This window comes from Gambusia affinis, linkage group LG03, assembly GCF_019740435.1.
Source record: "Gambusia affinis linkage group LG03, SWU_Gaff_1.0, whole genome shotgun sequence".
NCBI classification, from domain to species: domain Eukaryota; kingdom Metazoa; phylum Chordata; class Actinopteri; order Cyprinodontiformes; family Poeciliidae; genus Gambusia; species Gambusia affinis.
In genome coordinates, this window is record NC_057870.1 from 4,597,227 (window position 1) to 4,621,636 (window position 24,410).

At 42.2% G+C, this 24,410-nt stretch overlaps 1 protein-coding gene across 1 annotated transcript; it reads left to right on the forward strand.

Moving 5' to 3' along the window:
- Positions 1 to 872: 872 nt before the first annotated feature.
- On the forward strand, positions 873 to 23,771 carry specc1la (sperm antigen with calponin homology and coiled-coil domains 1-like a). The gene is made up of 16 exons (XM_044111875.1): positions 873 to 1,100; positions 8,384 to 8,537; positions 8,627 to 8,750; positions 9,541 to 11,189; positions 11,802 to 12,009; positions 12,260 to 12,333; positions 12,858 to 13,033; positions 13,937 to 14,100; positions 14,789 to 14,937; positions 15,734 to 15,824; positions 17,102 to 17,191; positions 17,271 to 17,430; positions 17,650 to 17,752; positions 19,353 to 19,469; positions 19,549 to 19,608; positions 20,320 to 23,771. Exons 2-16 carry the CDS (start codon positions 8,421 to 8,423, stop codon positions 20,407 to 20,409), a joined length of 3,372 nt encoding a protein of 1,123 aa, XP_043967810.1. The 5' UTR covers positions 873 to 1,100; positions 8,384 to 8,420; the 3' UTR covers positions 20,410 to 23,771.
- Positions 23,772 to 24,410: the final 639 nt, after the last annotated feature.

Genomic DNA, 24,410 nt, shown 5'->3' on the forward strand with positions numbered 1-24,410 from the left:
TCCAATGGGATTTGGGGTTATAGTTCATATTATTTGGGGTTTTGACGTCCTAATCAACTGCCTTCAGTTGTAAAAACAATAGTAAAACAAAACAGATATGCAACATAACTGTATGAAAGTTAAAAAACAAAACAAAACAAAAAAACAGGCCAAAAATCCTTCCAGCTGCACAGCATCCAAAACTAGAGAGAACAATTGGAGAGACTTGCAGTAAACATCCAGTATTTGGGAGGCAGGATCTGATCTGATCCATCCTAACCACTCCTAAATACTGGAGTTAGTCCTTGATGAACCCCACTCTGCAGGTTGGGGCAGTGGCATTCTGGTGGGTGGAGTTCAGTCACCAATAGTAGAGATATAGGACTTCCTCTGTTTGCAGAATCACATATCTGAGTTTCTGGAATTAGATATTTTTTTAGCCCTTAATGATGACAAATATTTTTTGAGAAGGAGATGATGCCACAAACCATAGCGCTGCCTTCTCCAAAACCTGTTGGAACTGTCTTTCTAATGTTATATTTAATGTCAACACAACAATTGTTACACCAAAGAAACAGGAAAACACAAATTTCCTTACTTTTTATGTTAAATTTAATCATTTCAGATTGTAAATTAAATGTAGTTTTATGTTTATCTTTATATATATATAAATATATATATATAAAGATATAAAGTTTTTAAGCGTCCAGAATATCTTCATCAAACCTTTTCCTCAGTTAAGGATTTTTTTTTTAACACTTTAAAATATATTTTACGGTAGTTGTTCTAAGTATAATTATTCTTAATTTAGTTGCTTGGTTGAACATTTCTTGGTATGTGGCTCAGTTGTTTTAACTATTACAAAAGCGCTGTGTCAGATTTCATGATGATGTTTGAGAGTCCGTCCTGCACAGTGTGATGCTGAGCGGATGAAACCAGGGACCCGGAGGGAAGGAGGCAGGCAGGCGGAGAGAGGATCCTCCTGAAAGAAAGGGGAGAAGAGCCGAAGCACCGATGCTGCCTTCACAAGCGGTGGGATCCGTGGACTGTCAGCGGCTGCAAATGGATCTTCGTCGGGCTTTAATCAATTTGTCAAGTTGGAAGAAATAGGAGAACCAAAGGTAGGGTCTTTGTTTTGGTCAGTTTGCTAACAAGAAGGCTGTCTTTTTCACCCAGGCTATGCTAACTATGTTAGCATAATGTTAGCATTAACAACCTAAAGTTCTCCGTAACTCGCTCAAAAAACGACCACGTCCCTTCTGTAAAATGCAACAAACGTCACGAAAATACTACATTTCCATGTTCGTATCTTTTTGTTTTTAAAAAAGAAAGTAGTTGTATCTATTGGAGTGGCTCTTAATTCAGCTGTAAAGTTAGCCAATTTATTTTGAAGCTAACGCTTAAGATCTTCAAAATAAGTGTGTGCCGCTGTCACGTAGCTTCTCCATGTGGAGAGTTATGCTTTTAGGACTTTAGTGCGGACTGGTAGGTTGAACTTTTTGTTGAAAAAAAGAACTCTGCTGTAAAAGCAGCTTTAGCTTCAAAGTTTGTTGCTTTCTTTGCCTAAAGTCAAACCATGCGTCTTTATGTAAATTTTAATTTAATACTTGAATTGGTTGTAATTATCACATGTACAGAATAAGTTTATAAGGGGGTTTTGCCTACGTGTCTTTCTTTGTGCTTTTACTTAGAAAGTCTAAAGCTAAACAGGAAGTTTAACTTCTGCCTTACAGTAGAGCTAACTAGCAAGTGAGGTTATATCCTTCATCTTAAACAGATTCTCCTGACGTTTTTCCTACCAAGAGTGACCCTGTTGCCTTTACACATATCCTATGCATTGGTGAAGAACATGTTTATGCACTTAGGTGAGATGCTGTTAGCTTGACTGCTAACTGTTTGCTGTGGTTCTTCTAATGTTTGCGTTGCCAACGTAAATGTTTCACTGGTACCTCAGAAAACTCATCAGTGTCTTATTGGTGGCCTATAGACGCCTATCTGATGGAGTTTATTACTAAGGAAACCCTCTCTCCTAATACCCAGTTCCTTTTCAGTACTTAAAGTATAAATAATTTATACTTTAAATTATTTACACTCCACAATACACACTTGGACTACACTTCCAGAAGATAACATTTAAACGCTACCGTATTCATCTTAAGCCATTCTTTGATAAATTTGTTTGATTTTTTTATTTTTGGAATCCACTAAAAGATGTGCTTTAAATTCTCCCTCCTGAGCTGTAGCCCTCTGCATCTCCTCCAGTTACCATGGACCTCTTGGCTTCTTCTCTTAATAATGCAATCCTTGTATTATGATTTTACATAATTTCATTAAAGGTGTCAGGGCTAGAATGCAAACACACACTGCACCTTTCAGATTTTATTTATGAAGCATTTTGGTGACCGTGCGTCATTTTGAAACGTGAAAGTTGTGAAATGTGAATACTTTTCACAAACACGATATACCTTCCCCAGATGTCCTTACACTCCAGCCGTAAGGCAGTAAAACACCGGCGGACGTCTCGTGACTCAGGGCTACCTTGCGAGTAGAAACATGACATTCCAGCCCCTCCTATTAATAACGGCATGTAAATTCAGTCTTGGACAACGTCTGCTCAGTCTCAGGCAGACCGATGCCTTCTTGTCCTTGCACAGTCACCCCTGTAGAGTTGAAGCTTGAATTATTTTATTGTAGTTTTTGGGGGGGTGGGGAGGGGGAGGCCATAACATCACAGGAAGCTGATGTTATGGCCAGGGCATCCCTCCCGCAGTCTAAGCATAAACACTACTCCTTCCCACCTCCGCCTCCTCCTCCTGGGCTGTTTTATTCCCTCTTTCCCCCCAGCCCCATGCTTTTGTTCAGCTGTCTGTAAGAGAACAGTGCTCTCTCTTGTTGCTTTGGAAATCTTGAACCGGGTCCATTGCATTCATTAATACTTGGATCAGGTACTATTGATCTAATTTAGGTCAAGTGTGTGTGTGTGTGTGGTGTGTGTTCTTCTGACCACAAACACTGAACTGTAGATGGCTGACTGGTTACACACCTTTAGTGCAATAAATAATTTAATAATGTTAAATAATTAATAATAATAAATAATCCTGCTGGGAACACTTCTGCCAAATCATGCCAGTCGACAGTAGAGATGCACCAATCTGATATTAATATCTGTATCGGTACCAATATTGTCAGAAATTCTAGATCTGGTATTGGTGGCTATGTGTCCGATTCATAAGGGCCGATCTGTTCAGTCTAATTAAATGCTTTGTGCTCTGAGCGACTACGCTTTATTATTTATTTTTACATTATATTTAGAATTTCTAATTGCATTTTCTGAACCATTTGAAAGAAAGTTTGTTGCACTTTATTTTTTATGTTTGACCAAGGTAGGTGACCTGTTTTTCTTTTATTATTACTTATCTTGCCTTAGCCATAAAATTGCACAAATTGAAAGTATGAAAATAAATTTGCTTAATGGAATCGCTGCAATTTTGGAAAAAAACAAAACAAAACTGCATGTTTTTCAATTAAAACGTTTTGCTCTGCAATGATTTAGTTTTTTTCAGTCATATCTAAATAGCTGTATTTCACAAAACTGCAACACTTTTTCTCCTCACGAGTCACATGATCAACAGCCAGAAGTTACTACTGGAGAAAACGACAAAGAAGATGACAGGAAGTGGAAGGAGGATGATGGTTGATGATGAAAAGACATTTGTCTAGTTTTTCCTAGACATTGTGCAGTTCATAAAAAGTTGTGTGTCAATCCGACGTGTTGAATCCAAAACTTTTTCTGTAAAATTGCCGCAGCAACGCCCGAGTAAGACCCCGACGTCTCCTCTGATTGGCTGCTAGAAGATGAGCACTGAATTAAAAATACTTCAGGTGACTCTTTACATCCATGGTTGTTTTACTCCAAATTGAGCTGGCGGAACAAATTAAAGTTGTGTTGTTTTTACATGTTCGACCAAGCTTGTGAACCTATTGGTGTATGTAGGTTTGCTGTACTGGTGCAGAGTTATCAAATAAATTTGTAATTCAGTACATGTATGTTAGTGATGAAGAAAAAAAAGAATCGTTTTAAGACAGTTCAGCAATGTCTTTCAAACCTCACATATCGGTATTCATCGGTATCGGAAGTGAAAAAAGTGGATCGGTGCATCCTTAGTGGATAGTTGTGGACAGTAATCACGAATATCAGAACAGTAGATTCCTCATTACATGCATGTGGTTGTGCATTTACACATACTTGCATAAATAAATATGTTTCCATGTAAAGCTTTGTGTCGATGGCCTATCCCTGCAGGGTAAAGGGAGAGAGCGCAGCGTTTTGCAGTGTGGGAAGGGAAAAGCCTGCTCACTGCGCCTCATTTATCTGCCCTGTTGGTCCCCAGCGATCGCTCCCACGTCTTTTCAGGCCGAATCAAAAGGGCCGCGCTCCAGCTAACAGCTCTCCATTTCAGACATCTGCCTTGACACACATTCAGCTATTCAGAGAACTGGCTCGTTGTTCGGTGCACATGTCAGTACCTCTCTTTTCTGCCAAACTTGCGAATAAACTTGCAGAGAATTGCAGGCGTGAAAGCATAACTGTAAACACAAGTGGAGCAATTAGATGCACAAAGACAGAGGAGGTTATAAAGAAACAAACATGATGATGATGACGATGATGATGACTGGTTGTGCTGTGAACCAAGAGGCTATGAGGAAAAGCTACTGCAGCAGCTGCATTTTATATTAGATATGTCCAGATTACTTTTTCCTACTTCATTTTCTTGTTTGATTTAGAGTAAAATAAATGGACGTCATGATTTCCTTTGTTCCTAACACTTTGTAGATCTATTTTATAAGCGTTCTGTTGTTGTTTTAACCCTTAAAAAAAAACAAAAAAAACGTTCCTCACAATAATTTTTTTATTTATTTTCTGGCTTGAATCCCAAGACTGTAAAAAAATTCAGCAAACTTGACTCAGATCCTCACTGAAAGCCACGACTGCAGTGTTTCAGCCGCTGGTCTTTCTAAATTCTCAAGACTGGAATTCGCCGGCGATCTAAATGTTTTTCCTGAATATCTCCTTCTGATCTCACCCAACAAACAAATCCTTCACTTCATTTCTACAAACAGAAATGGAGCCAGCAGTCATTTGTCCATGACAGCCCAAATGTGGTAATTGGGGATAAAGACCAGGGATGACCAGTCTTTCAACACGAGGTTCTTTCCAGCAGATGACTGGTATTTAGTGAGTAGTGAGATCTTTAGCTATATGTCTGAAGGAGCCTTCCACAAACGCATAATTACTTTCTAATAAATGTTACTGGTGCTTTATTGCCAAGTTGAGCTCTATGTGTTTCCATGAGACACAAACTGCAGTAGATAAATTTAGATTTTATGTTTGGTAAAATCTTCTGGAAGTTTTTTTCACAGCCCAGTTCACATACTTTGTATTTGGACCTCAGTGGTGCTTAGTTTTTTTATTTTAAATTTTTTTTTTTATGGCCTGTATAATGAAGACATGAACAGGATTAAAAAGTTTTATCCCAATATTTAGAGGTATTATTGTGATAACGATTCAAAGTGGCAAGAAGAACTATTTATTATTTATTCACCAATTTGTTTTGGTCTAACATAAAATTCCACTAAAATACTTTAATGTTTGTGGTTGTAGCGTGAGGGAAACGTGGTAAAAGTTCCCTGTTTGTATTTTTGTCTTTATGAAGCATCTGTTGCTTGATGTTCACAGTAGATTGTCATAAGATCTTGCACACAGTGGGACCAGCGGGTTTGTTTCATGCTGCAGTTAAACGCCCAGCAGCTACATCCTCATTCTGATGATTTACAGAAAAAAACAAATCTTACAGCTGAAGAGTGTTGAGTATTAAAAGCAGAGCATTGAATGCAGGAAGCAGCTGGACTTCGGAGACGCATCTGAAATCCATCACTGCTTGTGGGTTTTTAAGAAAAGTGCTTTTATCTGCTAAAATTATTTCTGAATCTGTTGGGAGAAAACGTTGCCAAGAAAATGGCAGATTTATTCCTGCGTTCAGCAAAAAGGGTCGATTCTCAGAATTGCCACAACATTGGTGGCCTCGTCGGGATAAGTGGGCCAGCTTCCTGTCTTTCTGATTTAGTGCTTGTCTCATTTATATTTCTGTCCAAACAAACAACTCTTGTTGAGGAGGAAACAACACTGACTCAGATGTAGATCGTAGCCGAGTTTCCTCTGTGAAATAAATCATTTCAGCTCAGCTTTTCATCTTGAGGGAAATCTGAAACATTTTATGTTGAACTTCTGTGTCTTCTGTTGTGTCCTGGCTTACGTTTCGGTTTCTGTTTTTTTTGTTTGTTTTTTTTTTTGTGGGATTTTTTTGTTGCACATTTTAAACAGCCCCAGCCAAAATCAACACTTTGCTCACCGCTGGTTAAACTGGGTTTATTGGGGAAATGAAAAGCCCTCTGTCCAGGCGTTTGATTTGAATCATGTGTTGCTAAACTAAAGCACATTTCTAATGAAGCCTAATTGCTCCATTTGCCCAGTTCAAATTATTATTAGGAGCATTTCAGCTTCTAAAGGTTTTAAAATAATGCTATCAATTAATTCCTCCCTCCTTGGCTGTCGGATGAAAATCAGTCGGGTTTTTAAATTTTTTTTTTTTACTCACTGCCAGCCTCACTGCTTTCAGCTTTCCATTTGATCTGTGGAGGAATCTGGATTTCCTTATTTAGTTCTGCTGATCTTTTAGAAGAAACACCAGAGAAATGCTTTTCTCCCTCGTTTTCTTTTAATCGAAACAACCAGGTTGTCACTCTGACTTCTTCTGACATTTTGAACAGAAACTACTTCGAGGTTCCTCTGCTCCGTGTGATTGGTAATGCAGCTGACGGGAACGTGCGAGTCTGAACTGAATCAACTTGACACGTACATGAGCGCCATCTGGTGGAGGCCTGGGGAAGTCTTCTGCAGCTGTCGGACCACAAATGATCCTTGAATAAAGGCAGACTAATTAAGATAAATGTGCTCGACCCACAAACATTAAATGATTAGATTTGAATGGAAGCAGTTTTTCTCTCATTATTCTTCAGATAATCACTGGAGTGACTGAAATAAAACGTTGCTGGTTTAAGTGACGTCAGTGACGTTACAAAGACGCCGGTCGTGATAACACGTTTTTGCTGGATGTTAAATTGTCCCAGAAGTTTTTGTGATGGTAAACCACAATGTTGTTGTTGTTTTGAGACCATTTTTAAAGAACTATAACGGTGATGAGGCAACAATAATTTTTGAGGTCAAAAGACTTTAAATTCTAGTGAACGATTAACACTGGAATATTAGATATCCAAAATTAAAGGAAGAAAACAACAGAAACAACCAATCAAATTAAATATAAAATCTCTGTAAACAAAATTGTCCTCCAAAAAAAGGGGGGCTAGTTGAGACCGAAGCGCCAGACTGAAGACTTTTCTCATCCTATTCTTGGTAGAAAGAGACGAAAATGAAAAATTAGAAATCATTCAAATGGGAATTACTGAGTTCGTTTTAATTGATCATTAGCTTATGAGTTAACGGGAACTTATTGATGAGTTAAAACAAATTAATTGATTGATTGCAGCAGGCCTGTCACAACCACAGAGTTCAACGCGTTTTATTAGGATTTTAACCTAATGGGTCAAAATAAAGAATCATTTCAAGCTGGAAGGAAAATGGCGACTGTAAAACTTTTAAAAGAACAAAATTCTGAAAACTACTGAAAAATAAATGATGTTGCCACCACCGAGGAAGAGTCTTTTTCCTCGTGTTTCTTAATTGGAAGGATCTATGGCTGCAGCTAACAAGTATTTTACTCGTTGATCTGCTGATCATTCTGACGACTAGCCAGATTAAAAAACTGACATATTCTGCTAATGTTTCATTTCAGCATGTTTTGCAATGCATTAAAATGCATAATTAAATTAATATAAATTCTCTTTTAAATAAGATAAATAAACATTTTATTGCCTAAAATGCAATACTAAACAGCATTTATTTATGCATGTATGAATGATTTTTTAATATTTGTAATTTTTTCTTTCGTTCTGGCTTATTTACTGCTGAGCGTTTTGTTTTTTCGGCAAATGGCCTTTTTTCCTTTATTGATGGATTAGTTGCTAAATTCACTGACGATTATTTCAATAATCTGTTCATCATAATTAATCCAATTAACTGTTTCAGTACTAGAAGTGTCAGAGTAAATTACAAATTACACTTTGCACATGTCATTTTCTACTCATTTTTCAGCAGGTATAACTACTTTGACCAGTTGTGGAGGATTTCGTCAGCTTCCAGATTTCCTTTCTACTGGAAAACTGGAGCTGCTGCTCTCCTGGCAGTCTTTGACTCCAGCTTTCCCCTCCCACCTTCCTTTCGTTTCAGCTTGAGCTGTAAATGTGTCGGCATCAGAGAACTCAGCATGAAGAAGTCGGCCCGGCCAGCGGCGAGTAAGGTCGGCGGGGAAAGAGGGAAATCGGAGGCCGCCGGCGCCGGAAAGTCCTCAGCCAAAAGTGTCAGCGCCGCACCTCTGAATAAGGTGAAACTCGCCGTGTGATGAAGGACTTGGCTCCATGTAGTATCATTGTTTGTTTTTTTTGTGTGATAATGTTGGTTTTGTTCTTTCAGGTGAAAAGCAATGATGATCTTTTAGCGGCCATGGCCGGAGGGAATCCTGTCACTAAGACCAAGAAGACTGGCTCCATTGGAAGTAGCTCTACCAACCAAGAAAGCAAATCAAAAACTACATCAGGTATCCCACCTGTCAATGCAAGGGACAGTATAATGGAAGAGCCAGTTTTTATGGCTTTAGATCATGTTGTAATGGTATTCTCTCACCGAAAACCTGCCTGTAGTGTTGCCCTGATTCTTTAGTGCATGTTTGAGAAATCCTTTAATCTCCCCTTGGCAGTCGTTCAAGTTGCAGGAACACTGCATCACCGGGCGTTGCCTTGAGGGTTGAACTCCTCCTCAGAGCTCAACCCTCACAGAGCAACTCCTTCCACAGTGATTCCCACACTCAGCTCCTTCAGACTAGCCAGCAGCAATTAGCAAACCCCCGGTGGAACTGAGCATCAATACTTCTCAGATTAATGCTGGTAAAAATGTTGTTAAAGGGTTAATAGAGGAGCCATGTTGTGATGATTGCCTGAAGGCAGAGTTTCAGAAAGAGCAGGAACTTCTTAAAAGGACAGAGGCCCAATTTCAAGTCATTAAATTAGGAAGTCAAATTTCTTTCAAATCATGTTTGATATATATAGCATTTTTTTTCTAACAATTAAAATAAATGTAGTAGCTTGATTGAGCTATAAAATGTCACAATGTGCCTGGAAAATAATTCATTATTACCTGGTCAGGTTTTCACATTTTCTGTCAATTTGAAAGATTTTTTTTACCCAAAAACTCAACAGGCCGCTGGATGACTCCCCTAGCAACCCGATCACTGGGAAAATCCTGGGTAGTCATCGTCAGCAAAACGTCACAAAAATACATAATCCTGCCTGTAATACGAGTTCCACGTCTTTCCCTTTCTGTCTTCAAAGGGTCTCTGTCCAAGCGTACAACATCAACGACTTCCAAGGAACCAAATTCTTCACGAGATCGCCTTCGGACATCAAGAGGTTCAACTGCTAAGAAGCAGTCGGCGTTGGGCAGCGCGTCGGGGGATGTATCCTCGGGAAAACGCTCCCGGAGCCAGACTGTGGCCGAATCAGACGGCCGCATGAGCAAATCCAAATCAGACGGCCAGATCAGCGATAAGGTCGCTCTGGAAGCCAAGGTGAAAGATCTGGTGGGTCTGGCTAACAGCAAAGACGTGGAGATCCTCCACCTCCGCAGCGAGCTGAGGGACATGAGGGCGCAGTTGAGCCTGGAGGGAAAGGAGGCGGCGCCCCAGGAGCAGGAGGAAGAGGAGGCCGGGGAGGAAGAGAAGCCCCAGGTGTCAGCCATCACAGCCGCTGACGTGGAGTCCACTCTGATCCTCTTGCAAGAGCAAAACCGAGCCATCCGAGAGGAGCTGAACCTGCTGAAGAGCGAGAACCGCATGCTGAAGGACCGGCTCAACGCGCTGGGCTTCTCCCTGGAGCAGCGGCTGGACGGAACCGACAAGCTCTTCAGCTATCCCTCCTCCCTGAGCCCGGACCTGTCGGCCAGCGGCGACACGGCCAGCGCCGGCGCGCTGACATCCTCGGTGGAGGGCTCGGCCCCCGGCTCCCTGGAGGACCTGCTGACGGGTCACCAGCACGGCGGCTCGGCGGACAACCTGGACAGCGAGTCCAGCGAGGTCTACCAGGCCGTCACGTCCAGCGACGACGCCCTGGACGCCCCCTCCGGCGCGTCCTCCTCGTCCGAGTCGGAGTGTGTCCCGGGCGCGGCGGCGGTGGCGGCGCGTTCGCGCAGGGGCAGCAGCGGCGGCACCAGCGAGGTGTCGGTGGCCTGCCTGACGGAGCGCATCCACCAGATGGAGGAGAACCAGCACAGCACGGCGGAGGAGCTGCAGGCCACGCTGCAGGAGCTGGCCGACCTGCAGCAGATCACCCAGGAGCTGAACGGGGAGAACGAGCGGCTCGGCGAGGAGAAGGTCATCCTCATGGACTCGCTGTGCCAGCAGAGCGACAAGCTGGAGCAGTACGGCAGACAGATCGAATACCTGCGCTCGCTGCTGGACGAGCACCACGTCGCCTACGCACTGGAGGAGGACATCAAGAGCGGCCGCTACCTGGAGCTGGAGCAGCGCTACGGCGACCTGGCCGACAACGCCCGCTTCGAGAGGGAGCAGCTGCTGGGCGTGCAGCAGCACCTGTCCAACACGCTCAAGATGGCCGAGCAGGACAACGCCGAGGCGCAGGAGATGATCGGCGCGCTGAAGGAGCGCAACCACCAGATGGAGCGCATCGTGGAGTCGGAGCGTCAGGACCGGTCGGCGCTGGAGGCGGCGCTGGACGAGTACAAGGCGGCGGTGAGCAGCGACCAGGCCGAGCTGGGCCGCTGCCGGGCGCAGCTGGAGCAGGAGAGGCAGCGGGTGGCGGAGCTGTACTCGCTGCACACGGCCGGCGACAAGAACGACATCTGTCAGCTGCTGGAGGGCGTGCGGCTGGGGAAGGAGGAGGCGGAGGCCAAGGCGGCCAAGACGCAGGACGAGCTGGAGCGGGCGCACGGCGAGCTCGGCCGGCTGCAGGACACCTTCAGCAAGGTTAGAGAGCGCGAGGTCAAAGGTCAGGGAACGAGTATGGGGTCAATCTTATTTGGTTTTATTAGCGCCACAATTGGGCTGCCATAAAACAAATAATCAGTTAATCACATGAATAGTTAAAATGATCTCAATAATTTCCCTTCTGATAATTAATAATTATTTGAATGGCAATTCTGTTTTCAGACACTTTATAATCTGTTATCTATGGATATTTTTTTGTGTTTTATTTATTCCTTTTGGTTATGTTTTTATTTGTTTCTGCATATTTAAAATGTCTTCCAGTTCCAGAGTTAAGTTTCTTGGTCTTTCAGAGTGAGAACCTGCATTTTTATGGCAATACTTGAAAATGCTCTCAAAGCAACAATTTTATTGTTTATCACAATGATAATTATCTTACTTAGAGGGCTTACTATAAATACATACCGGTCTTACAATTTGAAAACTCCTTATAATTCACTACTTTCTATTAGTACGTCACATAAAATACTTTAAAGATGTGATTGTAAAATGAAAGAATGTAAAAAAATAAATAAAGAGCTATGAATATCACAATGATCCTCTGGAATGATTTTGTGAATTATTTTTTGACGAGGGTTTCTGCTCTTCCTGCAGCTGGACAGTGAATACCGGGGTTTCCAGGAGCAGGCGCAGCGGCGGATCGCCGAGCAGGAGGGCGCTCTGGAGAAGCAGCGCGTGGAGCTGCAGGAGAAGGAGACGGAGATCGGCGACATGAAGGAGACCATCTTTGAGCTGGAGGACGAAGTGGAGCAGCACCGAGCCCTGAAGCTCCATGACAACCTCATCATCTCGGACTTGGAGAGTACGTGGCCCCACGTCAGACTGTAGTTATCTAGATAATATTAGATATTCTAGTATCCTAGAATATCTGGTGTGTGTTGATTTTCATGCATAAAATCAATACACACTGGTACTGGTACTCACCAGTTTGATTTTATGTATGAATAAGTAAAACATTTTACTGTACATATTCTCTGAAAACTATGGACTTCATAGCACTTCTGATAACCTTGTAGGCTTTAGTAAAAAGTTTGTTTTTGTTTTTATTTCAGACTCTGTGAAAAAGCTGCAAGACCAGAAGCATGACATGGAGAGAGAGATCAAGACTCTTCATCGTAGACTCAGGGTAAACACAAAGTTTGATCCTTAAACAGCGGATTATTCCCCGAAGGCCTTTTGGAAAAACATTTCCACGGTTTTCATGCTTCACGAGATGCGAAAGTTTCACATATCAGTTTTACACTGTATTGATTTAACAGCTTGAAATGCTGGCAGAAATACTTCTGCAGTTGTGGACAAACGGAGTTGAATCTCTCAAATAAGAAGCAATACAATCGTTTTCACCTGGTGAACGTATTCATTAGGGTGTATTCAGGCTGTTTATATTCAAATTCATTAATAGTATCAGCTAACTTTAGTGGAAATATTAACTTAATTAAGTAAATGAAGCTTGGTGCCAGTGCTCATAAAAAGTACACCACAAAAAGTCCGTTTTGATTCAGAGGTGACACTCTGCAGCTTTAAACTGCAACCTCAGCTGCTTTGTTCAGCGACGACACAGAAAGACATGAAGAGACTTCATCTGAGCTCGATGAAGCGTGTGAATATTCACTCCGGCTCCTTTGTCTTGTTGTGGTTGTTGGAGTGCAGGAGGAGTCGATGGAGTGGCGCCAGTTCCAGGCCGATCTGCAGACAGCCGTGGTCATCGCCAACGACATCAAGTCCGAGGCGCAGGAGGAGATAGGAGACCTGCGGCGCCGCCTGCAGGAGGCGCAGGAGAAGAACGAGAAGCTGAGCAAGGAGCTGGACGAGGTCAAGAGCCGCAAGTAAGTCCAACGGGCCGACGAGCTCAGGAGTGAAAACTCCTCGCATTGATCAATCAAGTGGTGGCAAAAAGGGGGATTTAGGGGGTCCAGAGCCCCTCTCTTGAGAAATGTTGGCCACTCGTTGACCCTCCAAGACCCTCCTGTTCAGGTCATAGAGAGGCACATAAATGGAAAGCAAAAATAAATAAGTAAATTAAAAATAAATATTAGGATTAGGGCCACTAAAAAATAAATCTTGACATTCATCTCAGAAGAAATTCTGTTTAAAAGAATTTATGTTGTTTTTCTGTATCAGATTGTTTCTCTGAATTCTACCTTTTTATTCTTGTTTTGCCTGATGATGTTTTTGCAAATCTAGTCTTAAAACTCAAATCTACCAAATGAATCTGAGGCAGCCTTTCAAGAGTGGATCAAGTCCAGGTTTACAAATCCCACAATACAGAAAAATTCAAATTAATAAATGAAATGTTCTTGCAACTCATACTAATTCAAATTCTTCAACATTCACATGTGATTATTTGCACATGCTAACCACATAAATGACAGATAGCTAAGAATCTTTGGTTATTTATTTGGATTTTGACCCCATAGATGGACACAGAAATAGAATTGAGAAGAAAGTCAGAATTCTTTTTCTTTTTTTTTTTTAATGGTGTTGATTATCTTCCATAATAATTTCTATGTAAAATTTTTACTGGCCCAGTCTGGCCATCCTTATAAAAATCCCTAGTGGTGGCCAATGTAATCATATCCGTCTCACATTACATTTTCCAAAGTGCTTGTATTTGTGTGTGTGTGTGTGTGTGTGTGTGTGTGTGTGTGTGTGTGTGCGTGTGTGTGTGTGTGTGTGCGTGTGTGTGCGTGTGTGTGTGCGCATTGAGCTGAACCCTGTTGGTTTTCCAGGCAAGAGGAGGAGAGAGGCCGAGTGTACAACTACATGAATGCGGTGGAGCGGGACCTGGCGGCCCTCAGACAGGGGATGGGTCTCAGTCGGAGATCGTCCACCTCCTCAGAGCCGTCGCCCACCGTGAAAACGCTCATCAAGAGCTTCGACAGCGCCTCGCAAGGTACCGCTGCGTCTGAACCTGCTCCGTTTGCATACCTCACAGCACAGACACGTTGCCAAAGCAACACGTAACAATGCCACTGTATGTCTCAAGATTCAACACCAAAAAACAAACAAAAACTCAAACATTTCCCACACAACGAACAGAGCATTCAGTCGGTTACAGTTTTATATTATAGACTTGATGTTTATTTTGCGATTGTTTATAAGTGATCGCTGTGGTAGATTAGCTACAGCAGCTGATTTAAACACCTGCTCTACTGATGATCTGTCAGAGTTGGTGTTCAGTTAAAACATTTTTAACTGAACCAAAACACAGAGTTTCACGTCACATCTACATGCTAAGGTTGTGAAAGTCAGACCACTTTCCTCTCCCTCACAGTTTTTTTTCTTGATTAAAACTTTTTCTTGACCTTGTTATCTTGTTGTTTTAGCAAAGCACTGCGTCCCTTTTTCTTTTATATATCAGGCTTACATTTAAGATTTAGTGGGTTATATTGACTACTAGACGGCTAAAACTAACGGTAGTCATTTCCCTTCTGGAGGCTTTTTGTTGCCAAAGAGAGGAGGGGGTGGCATCTTACGCGCACAACTTCATGCTGCAGGAGGTGTATAAGTTATTTTGTTTCATAGATGTGAGGATGGATTCTAAAACTTTTTCTTTTTTTCCATCCTCTGTGTTTTTGTAGGCCCGCCCTCTAACGGCGCCGCCGTCGCTCCGACCGCCGTCGCTCCGACCGCCGTCGCTCCGACTGCCTCCGCCCCCCCGTTACCTCGGACCCCCCTCAGCCCCAGCCCCATGAAAACCCCCCCAGCAGCTGCCGTTTCACCCATGCAGGTGCGGAAAACAAAAACAGGATTACTGTAGTGTGGACATTACAAAAGCTTCTTTACAGCTTCACAAATAAACCGACTGCTCCCTCATTTTGATGATATAGTTATTAGTTATTGAATATATAAACTCTATCTCTGTAAACAATTTGTAAATCATGTTTGGTGTCTGGTTATACAACAGAAAATTATATTAAATAATAATAAAAGTGATAAATATTTAATTCAAAATTAATTAAATAAATAAATAAATATGGTTGATAAGACATAATTAATAAATAATCCACCAAATAAATAAATAAACAATTTATTTTACCAATAGCACTTAACTTATTTATGGCATTTTATTTTCCAACACTTTATTTTATTTTTCTTATTTCTTAGACTTATTTGTATTTATTAAAAACTTCATTACTTATTAGCGTTTTTTTATTTCAGGGTCTCATTTCAGTGTTCTGGTCAGATTTCTGCTAATGATGAATATTGTTGGTTATCATGAGCGGAAGGATGACACAACTTCAGTATTTAAAAAAAATTAAAAATTAATTCCCGAAGTTTGAAATGATGATTTTTCATATTCGCTTGAGTGAAAATGTTTTACAAACTCAAATCTACATAAAGATAAGTGGATAAATGTCCTTTAGCAAGATTAAATTGAACGGCACAGTTTTTCTTTTTTTTTTTTTTTGTGGCCTTCAGTGATCTTTACTTTATTCTGAATGGATATCAGATCTTTGTAATTGGTCCACTTCTGTTCTTAGCAACCTTGTTAATCTACTAACGTGCATGTTTTGCTGTTTCAGAGACACTCCATTGCCGGGTCAATAGCGGCGACCAAACCTCTCTCATCGTTGAGTGACAAGAGACCCAGCTACACAGACATGACCATGCCAGGTAAAAACGCTCTCCGTCCTGTAGAGTCATTTTTATCTACAGTTCTTCTTCACACCAACACTTCCAGAGATTCTGCAGTAGTTAATTGATTTCCTGTAGAATATTTTGTGTAATATTCAAATGTTTTTGAGTTTTTTAACCATCTGTGACCTATAATTATGGGAAGGACATGAAATAAATTCCTGAAATATGAGTTTCACTTTCAAAACGAGCGGCAAAAAATCTTCAACTTTTTCACAAAGTAAGTTTTTTTTTTGCAGCAAAAAACTTTTTTTTTTACTTTTAGGATACAGGAAAAAAAAATTATTAAAGTTTTTCAATACAGCAAAAAAAACAAAACAAAACAATTTCTAAATTTTTTTTGTGGAACAAAAACAATTAATCATTTTCAAAACATTTAACCAATAAAAAGCTGAAGAGTATAACATGCATTAAATTAGCTTCCTAAAATAATGGCCTGTGTCATTTTTGTTTGCCAAAAGATAATTCAGGCAAAAAAAAAAAAATAAGAATAATCACTCTTAGCAAAAAATGACTTGGGTCATTATTTTAGAAAAGTGACAAAAGAAAATGCAGCAGCTAGAATAGTTATAGTCTAATTGTATTTATATGCTATAATGGCCTAATCAAAGTCTGCGGTAAGAGTATGAATGGCAGTCTGTGCTCACTATTCACCCAATGTGAAGGAGACGAAGCCAAGGAGAATTAACGAGACCTGAATAAATGTTTAGCTATTAAGCTGATGGTGTGAAAAAATGGGAAGGGTGTGAATACTTTTGCAAGGCGCTGCAGGTGCAAATGTGAAAAAGCACTAAATACTGTGCTGTCAACTAGCATCACGTCATATGTCGTCATGGAAACAAGTCTGAATGGCTTGTTCCCTTTTGTATGATGCAAATGGGATCACTTTTGGCTCCAGTCGGGATTTATAAGGAGAGCAGACGATGAGAGGGCAATGTGAAGGACGACTCTGTCCACTCTGTCCACTCTGTCCACGCCGTCCACTCTTAACTGCAACGAGCTCAAGTGTTTTCTGTGAACGTGCAATCTTGGCCGTAGTTTCCAATGTTTGTTTACTTCTTTAGTGATTTACTGTTTTGTTGGTGAGGGAGGCGGCCTCGTGCCTCGGTATTCCCTGACCTCACAGGAGCTGGAATGTGGCTCTTTGCTGACCCCCCCATCCTCCATCCTCCCCATGTCCCCGGTTACATCCACTGTTTGGGAGGAAGTTCGTCATGCAGTCGCTCAGCGGTGTCGATGTTGTCATGTACCCACAGCTGAGCACCTCCTCAGGGGAGCCCCGACCAGCCGACCCCCCCCCGTCCTGCAGAGGGTCTCCAACATCGACTCCACCAAGACCATTTCAGGTTGGAGACGTCAGTCAGAGTTAATGTGATATTTCAGAGCAGATCCGTTTGAATCCATGCTGTAATCTGTGTCCCGTAGTGTCGCGGAGGAGCAGTGAGGAGATGAAGAGGGACATATCGGCGTCTGACGGAGCCTCCTCCACCTCCCTCATGGCCATGAGCGCTGCTTCCTCCCCCCTCTCCCTCTCCTCCTCCTCCCCCACCGCCTCCGTCACGCCCACCACCCGCAGCCGCCTGAGGTACCGTCACAAATTGTGCTAAACAAGAAGGTTGTGTGAAGTTCCCGTATCTGTCGTGTCTCAGACGTTCCTCGTCTGCGTGAAATCACCTGCTCAGTACAGAAGCATTGCACCCAAATCACAAAAACTCAAAAAGCGAAGGAGAGCTGAAGACGTTTGGCCTTTTTGACCTTGAAATCTTTTCCCCACTTATGAGTCTCTTGTCTGTTTCTCTAACAGAGAGGAGAGAAAGGACCCTCTGTCAGCGCTGGCCAGGGAGTATGGAGGCTCCAAGAGAAACGCTTTGCTCAAGTGGTGCCAAAAAAAGACTGAAGGTTATCAGGTATGAGAACCAATTGATCTAAACGGAGGGTCCATTCACACCGTCCCCGTTTGTTCCACTTTAATCAAACTCCAGTTTGTCTACCTTTAAAGTCTGGTTTGTTTGGGGAGGTGTGAACGCATAGTGAAACTCCGATGCGGATCAAAAAAGTGAACTCTGCCTAAAAACCTTGGTCTCAGTTCGGCTGAAGTGAACTTTGGCGCAGCACGAAGGTATATGTTCACATTTTGTGAAGAAGGAAGTTGCGCTCAGTGTCGTCTTCAGACGTTTTCATGTCGTTTCCTTCAATAGTTCTTGCTGCAGCGCCACCACAGGCAAGGAGGGGAACAGTATTTTCAACGGTCCTGGGTCTTTTGACACAGTGCAATGTGAAAGAGAATCACACCAGCTGAAAATGGAACAAATGTCCCCAATCGAACCAATTCTACCAAACTATCAGGAGTGAAAACACCATAAAACAGCGTTAAATAGATAAATTCAGATGGCTGAAGGGAAACTCACAAACGGTCAGTTTACAAGGGGAATGTTGGAGAAAACTCTGTAAAGTTTCTCCAAAGATCACTGCTTGAAGCCAAACACAAGTCAAGTTATTGCACCTTTGGTAGCTAAATTCTTATTCCAGCCCAAAACATCACCAGTGACAACTCTTTCCTTTCGTCTCTACCGAAAAGTCAGCCGTAAAGTTAAAAGATTATATTAAAATATATTATGCAGTACTTTTTTTGTTGCGTCACTGACGTCGCTGAATTTCTAAATCTGAATCTTTAACTTTTATCAACATCCATGTATGCAAAAGGTGTGGCAGTCGACACGTCGCCTGAAAGTTGACACTCTTCTTTCAACCTGACAGTGTGGCGGCGTTTCAGGGGGGAAAACAAACCGGGACGTAATACTAGATGTTAAAAGTTGGTTGATGTGCCTGTAGGGACGGCAGCTGTAATGGACAATAAAAAATGGGTGATCTTAGTCAAACGAGTGGAACTGATTTCAATCTAATAAAACATTAATTGACAATTAATTGTAAGTCGATTAATTGTTTGCGCCCCTACCTAAAATAGAGTGATATTTCTTGGCCGTAATTTGATTAAAAAAGTCAAAAGGTGATAATTGTGTTTCCAAGGTATTTTTGTTTGTTGGTATGGATGGAGAACCGGCAGCAGGTTTGCCTCAGCAGTAAACGGGTTTGATTATGTGACTCAGAAAATGCCTGGGAAGTTGTCGCAAGAGTCGTTTTCTTCCACATTGAAGGGAAACAGGTCACGGTTACCATGGCGTCCTGCGTCTCTCCAGGAAGTGTGCAACATTAAGCACATTCTGCAAGTAGCAAACGGACAAAACACAGATGAGCCAGAGGGTGATGGGTGGTGATGTTGAGGAGATTGAAGCCTGTGATTACGCCAAACATCAGCGAATGTTTGCTGGAGGCTTTTATTTTTCCGTGTTTTTTTTTTTTAAAAAAAGGTCGAGACGATGATTGATGCCTGTGCCGTTCAGATCGAGTTGCCATTTTCTGTCAATAAATCCTGAACATTTCCAGTTGTTATGAGAGTAATGTTTCCAGAATAACGCGGCACCGTTTAATCGCCGCGCCTTTTTCCAGAACATCGACATCACCAACTTCAGCAGCAGTTGGAACGACGGCCTGGCCTTCTGCGCCTTGCTGCACACCTACCTGCCCGCACACATCCCATACCAGGAGCTCAGCAGTCAGGACAAGGCGAGCGGTGCTCCCTTTGCATGACTCCATTTCCACATTTGTACTTGTGATCTAAAGATGTCTCCCTTTCTCTCTTCAGAGGAGAAACTTCACGTTAGCTTTCCAGGCTGCAGAGAGCGTCGGCATCAAATGCACATTGGTAAGCCCTGCAGACGAGCTGTTACTCCAAATCCACTCATACCTTTTTTTGTTTGTTTGTTTGGGTTTTTTTGTATTTTTTCCAGGGACAGTGTGTAATCTTTACAAAAAGAAGAGAGGCCTTACACCAGATTTAGCTCCCAGCTTCTCTCTGATTGGATGCACCGATCTGCTTTTGATGTGTCTGATGTCGATCCGACACAGAAAAAACCTGCTGAATTGACTTGAAACATTTCTTTTCTTTAAAAACAGAATTTATTCTGGGATTATAATCAGAATTCAAAGGAAACCAAAATCAGAACTCTGAGATCTATTGTAGTTCAAAATTAGACTGAAACAATTTCTCAACTATAAACACTGTTGTTGTAAGTTGATGAAAATAGTTTCCGCTTCACATTGTGCAAGAAACCGTTTAGAGAAATGGTTCTACCCGCAGTTTTCACTTAGCAGATCCTTCTCTAACAGGTGGGAAAAAAGCTTCACCTAGAGATAAAGAAATCCTCGTTCAGACGCTGCTGTTGCACGGAAACAGGTGCAGCAGAAGACGTAGTTGCCTGGTAACCTCGCTTGCAGGGCGGATATGGTTTTAACCACCAAGTGCAACAAAAACAAACCCCAGACTAATCTCTGGTCTTGATCTGTCATCTTTAAGGGCCATGCTTTCCGTCGGCCTCCGTCTTTTTCAAACCGCCTCCTTGTCTGTCTGTTGCAGGACATCAACGACATGGTCCACACGGAGCGGCCCGACTGGCAGAGCGTCATGACGTACGTCACCGCCATCTACAAGTACTTTGAGACCTGACTCCCGACCGCAGCGCCTCGCCCGCCTCGCACCCGCAGCAGCACAATCGCAGTCGCGGCAACGCGCCTGGCAACCGCTCCGTCGGCAGCCGCCCCAACCCCGCCACACGCTATTAGCTATTAGCTTGAGCTTGGACCTCAAGCAGCTGGGGCTCGATCACACGTTTACCGTTACACTAGTAAGCCATGAGAAGTAACCGGTCGAAGCCGGGTCTGCGCAGAATCCGCTCGATCCCCTGGGAAAAAAAGTCCAGAAGATCCAGGGATCAGGAGCTGCAAAAAAAAAAAAAAAGTCAGTGCCTTCTGTCTTGGCTTTTGTTGTTTTTATTTCCACGATGTTTATGAGGAAGTTGTTCCAACCCTAAATTCACTCGGAAATTCTCTAAATTTCTTTCGTTTGGTTGGAACATTAAGCGGAGTTTACATTTCATGTGTTTGTTAGGGTTTTTTTTATGCCAGCTCTCAGTGGGGCTGGTTGGCTGCCTAATCTTTTGAAATATTCCTCTTGGAAACACTTTGGACTTGTTTTGCACCAAGTCTTCCAGACATGACAGTACGATGCAGAAGCCTCTCTTTCAGTGGATAAAGTGCCTGTGAGTTTAATGCAGGAAAACCAAGAAATGAGCTCTGTGTCGCTTTGTGAAGTTGCCAAATAAGTATCATAGACTTCTAGTTGTTTTTTTGTTTTATTTTTTGTTTTCGCCTGCTATAACCAGGATAAGTGGATGTTAGGTTCTCCAGCTCCATCACCCAGTATAAGCCACACTAACTCACTCTTTATAGATCTGTGAAAGTTGATTCATATTCATTTAAAGTTGCATAAATATCCTAACGTTTCCCTGACGGCTGTGTAACTTGTCTCCACTGTTCTCACTCACACGGCGTCGTTCCTTCGGAACCAAAGCGTGAGCAGAGTGCAGTCCTCAGCAGAATGTGTTCTGTGGAAAAATCAGGCCTGGAGTTTGAGGGAAAAAGTCTTTGAGTCGTTTGGATTGATGCACGTTTTTCTTTTCTAATGATTGGAAGGGATTGTCTGCGCTTTGTTTGTGTGTGTTCTTAATGCGAGGTTCGGCGCCAGTGTAAACGCCCAACTCGGGCCAAAGGAAATTTAAAAAAAATCTGCATACCAGCGCCTCTAATGATTAATAACATGTTTTGTTTTGTAGTCCGACCAATCCCAGCTTGGTCTAGAAGGAGGGGGGGCGCGACAGTTTGTTGTGGTGTGAGGCTCCGACTTCGTAAAGTCGGCGATGGAGGTGCAGGTTTGCAGATAGTTGTGCGTTTCTCTTTGGCAGAGTCGTGTTGTAGCTGCAGACGTTGTGTGAGTTATCAACCGGCGTAGCCTCACATTGCAGACTGATCTAATCCCGGATAGCAATTAAACCGCCCAAATGTCAAACTCTTCTCTGAACGAGACGTTTCTTGTGCTTCTAAATGACACAAAGTGACTATATAATCCATTCTGCAACTATCTGATTTTTTTTTCTTCTTTTTTTGATGTTTGTGTCTTTCCTTAGCATAACTAATGCACACTCGTGACGCTGCGTAAACGCCGTTTATTCACTCGAAATCCAGCCTGCAACCGTTTAGTCAGGCTGTGTGCTGTGTGCTGCCTGTGCCTCACATGCAAAGTTATTATCTTATTTATTTACATAGTTTTCATGAAGTCATTACTTGAGTATCTTACCTATCTATGAAGTTATTGCACACATGGCAAGTAGCTGCACTGAGATAAGCTTTTTTCTTTCTTTTTATGCCCCATAATGTTCTTGCCTTAAGAGTCCAGCCGAGGTCTGTTGGACACCAGCCTGGGAAGGACGTCCTGAAACACGCGAGGCTTTGTCTTTTGCCTTGTTGAGAAACTGACATTTATTGTGTTGAGGATGAAATCTGTGACTGTGTATTAAGGCCATTGTGAATAGGAAAAAATAAATAAAAGATGTATAAATTTCCGCCATAGAAGTTCTGAAATTTTCTAGGAAAAAATAAAAAATAAAACAAGGAAATTTCTGAGCTCCACAAGTCCAAACTTTACTAATTAATCTAATTAATCTCAGAAAATGTCTAGAAAAGGCAAGGAAATGTCTGTTTGAATAATTGAACATTTTTAGGATTCATTTTCTAGAAAAACGTTGAAATTTCATAGTTTGAAAACTCAAACTTGCTTGAAAGGTTTCTACAAACTCAGAAATGTCCACCGTTTTTTTTATTCTTTCTTTCTAGAAATTTTCTGAGATCAATCTCAAACTTTGAGGTTTTTTTTTTTGGTAGAAATTATCTCTCCCCTTTTTTCTGTCTACAATCTCCCATCATAAAACCCACTCGTCTGTCTCCCCGATATAAGAAAGAGGGAGACTACACACAGTTTCAGTCCAGCTCCGCCAGCGGTATCAATAGCAACAAGGAAAAGCACTAGTTTTGCCTCTCGGATGTGGAGGCCGCGGCGCTGGCCGGGTCTCATCGCCGCGGAGCGTCCATCTGCTTTAGACATTCAGCGATTTAAAGATAGCACAAGAGCCTTCAACAATGGCCGCCTCCGCTCCGCGTACAAGATGGAGCGAGTTATTTACTGGCGTTGGAAGGAATTGGCTTCTTTCCACGAGCGGGGTGGGGGGAGAGTTGAGTGTGTGTGCGTGTGTGTGTGCATGTGTGTGACAACGTGGTGCTGATTATCAGTCTAAACTAAAGTTTATGGCGGCGTGTTTTAATTCCACCGGCGGTGTTTTACTGCTCCTGACAGGAATCTGTCGGATTTGAAGCCTCCTTGAAGCAGAATGTGTGTCTGCTCACGCTTTATTGGTGCTGGGACGCCTTCTTTTTTCTTCTTCTTCTTTTTTTTTTACGAGGTCCAGCATGTGCCGACGTGGAGTGATTGATGAACTCTGAGGCCCCGGCCTGCTGAGGAGGGAGCAGACAGCTGGCGAAAGCTAGGAAGCACATTCCAGCTCCCCGCGACGCAGCAGCCGTCCGTGATGGGCGCGTCGCGCAGCTCGGGGAGCTTTAAACGGTTCCGTATTGTTCTGAATAGGGAGGTGGATCCTGACTGGTCATCACACTACATTTATGTTCGTTTACTTGAAGAATCCTTTCGAGGTTTCCACTGAACCTGCTCTAGTTTGCCTCCTTTGTTTCCCACGTTGCCTTCTGTTTGTCTTTTTTTTCTTTCCGGTCACATACATGTATGTTATGTTACGTTTGTGAAAGTTAAAGCTAAAAGAATCAGAACTGAGTGTTTGTGTGAGTGTAAAAGCCACTAAGCTACAGTATTAAGGGCCCACTATCATGAGTATGTAAGAAAATGGTATTCTGTTATTGTTTAATGTTGCTTTTTCTCCTGTAGCTATAAAATAACGTTGAAAAATACTTTTTTGGTCATCTTTATTTTGTTTTAGTTGTTGCCAACTTGGGACTATCAGAGTGTCGACATCTGGGCTGGATGTAGAAAGGGCTGCGGCCCCGGGCCCCGAACATGTAGCATGTTTTACTATGTAATGTGTATAAAACTCATAGAACATGGTGACACACTTCCTAGTCATACAAGGTGTGTTGTAATGTTACATTTTTATTTATACAATAAATAAAAATGTATAAATTCTTTTTCTTTTTTCAAAAATAACTTTTGGCCCCCAAAAAAGAGAGATGGGTCATTATTTTAGGAGGGTGACAATATTGGAAAACTCCAAACTTATTCCCGGTTACACATTTTAGACCTGGTGATGTGTAGACCTGCCTATTAATGTACTGCTTTCATTTAAATCCTGTTTGTTTGTTTTTGTTATTTTTTTATTTTTATTTTTTTTTGGATAGGCCACCAAAACTGGCTCCAGCCCAGGGGTCCTTATCCTTCTAAAATCATTCCTGGTCAACAAGAAGTAAAGAAATATGGCAGTTATAGAGTATTGTCATAAAACAATCTAAATGCCATCCGTCCGTCCATCCATCCGTCCGTCCGTCCATCCGTCCATCCATCCTCGGGTCGCTGGGGTAGCAGCCTAAGAACCG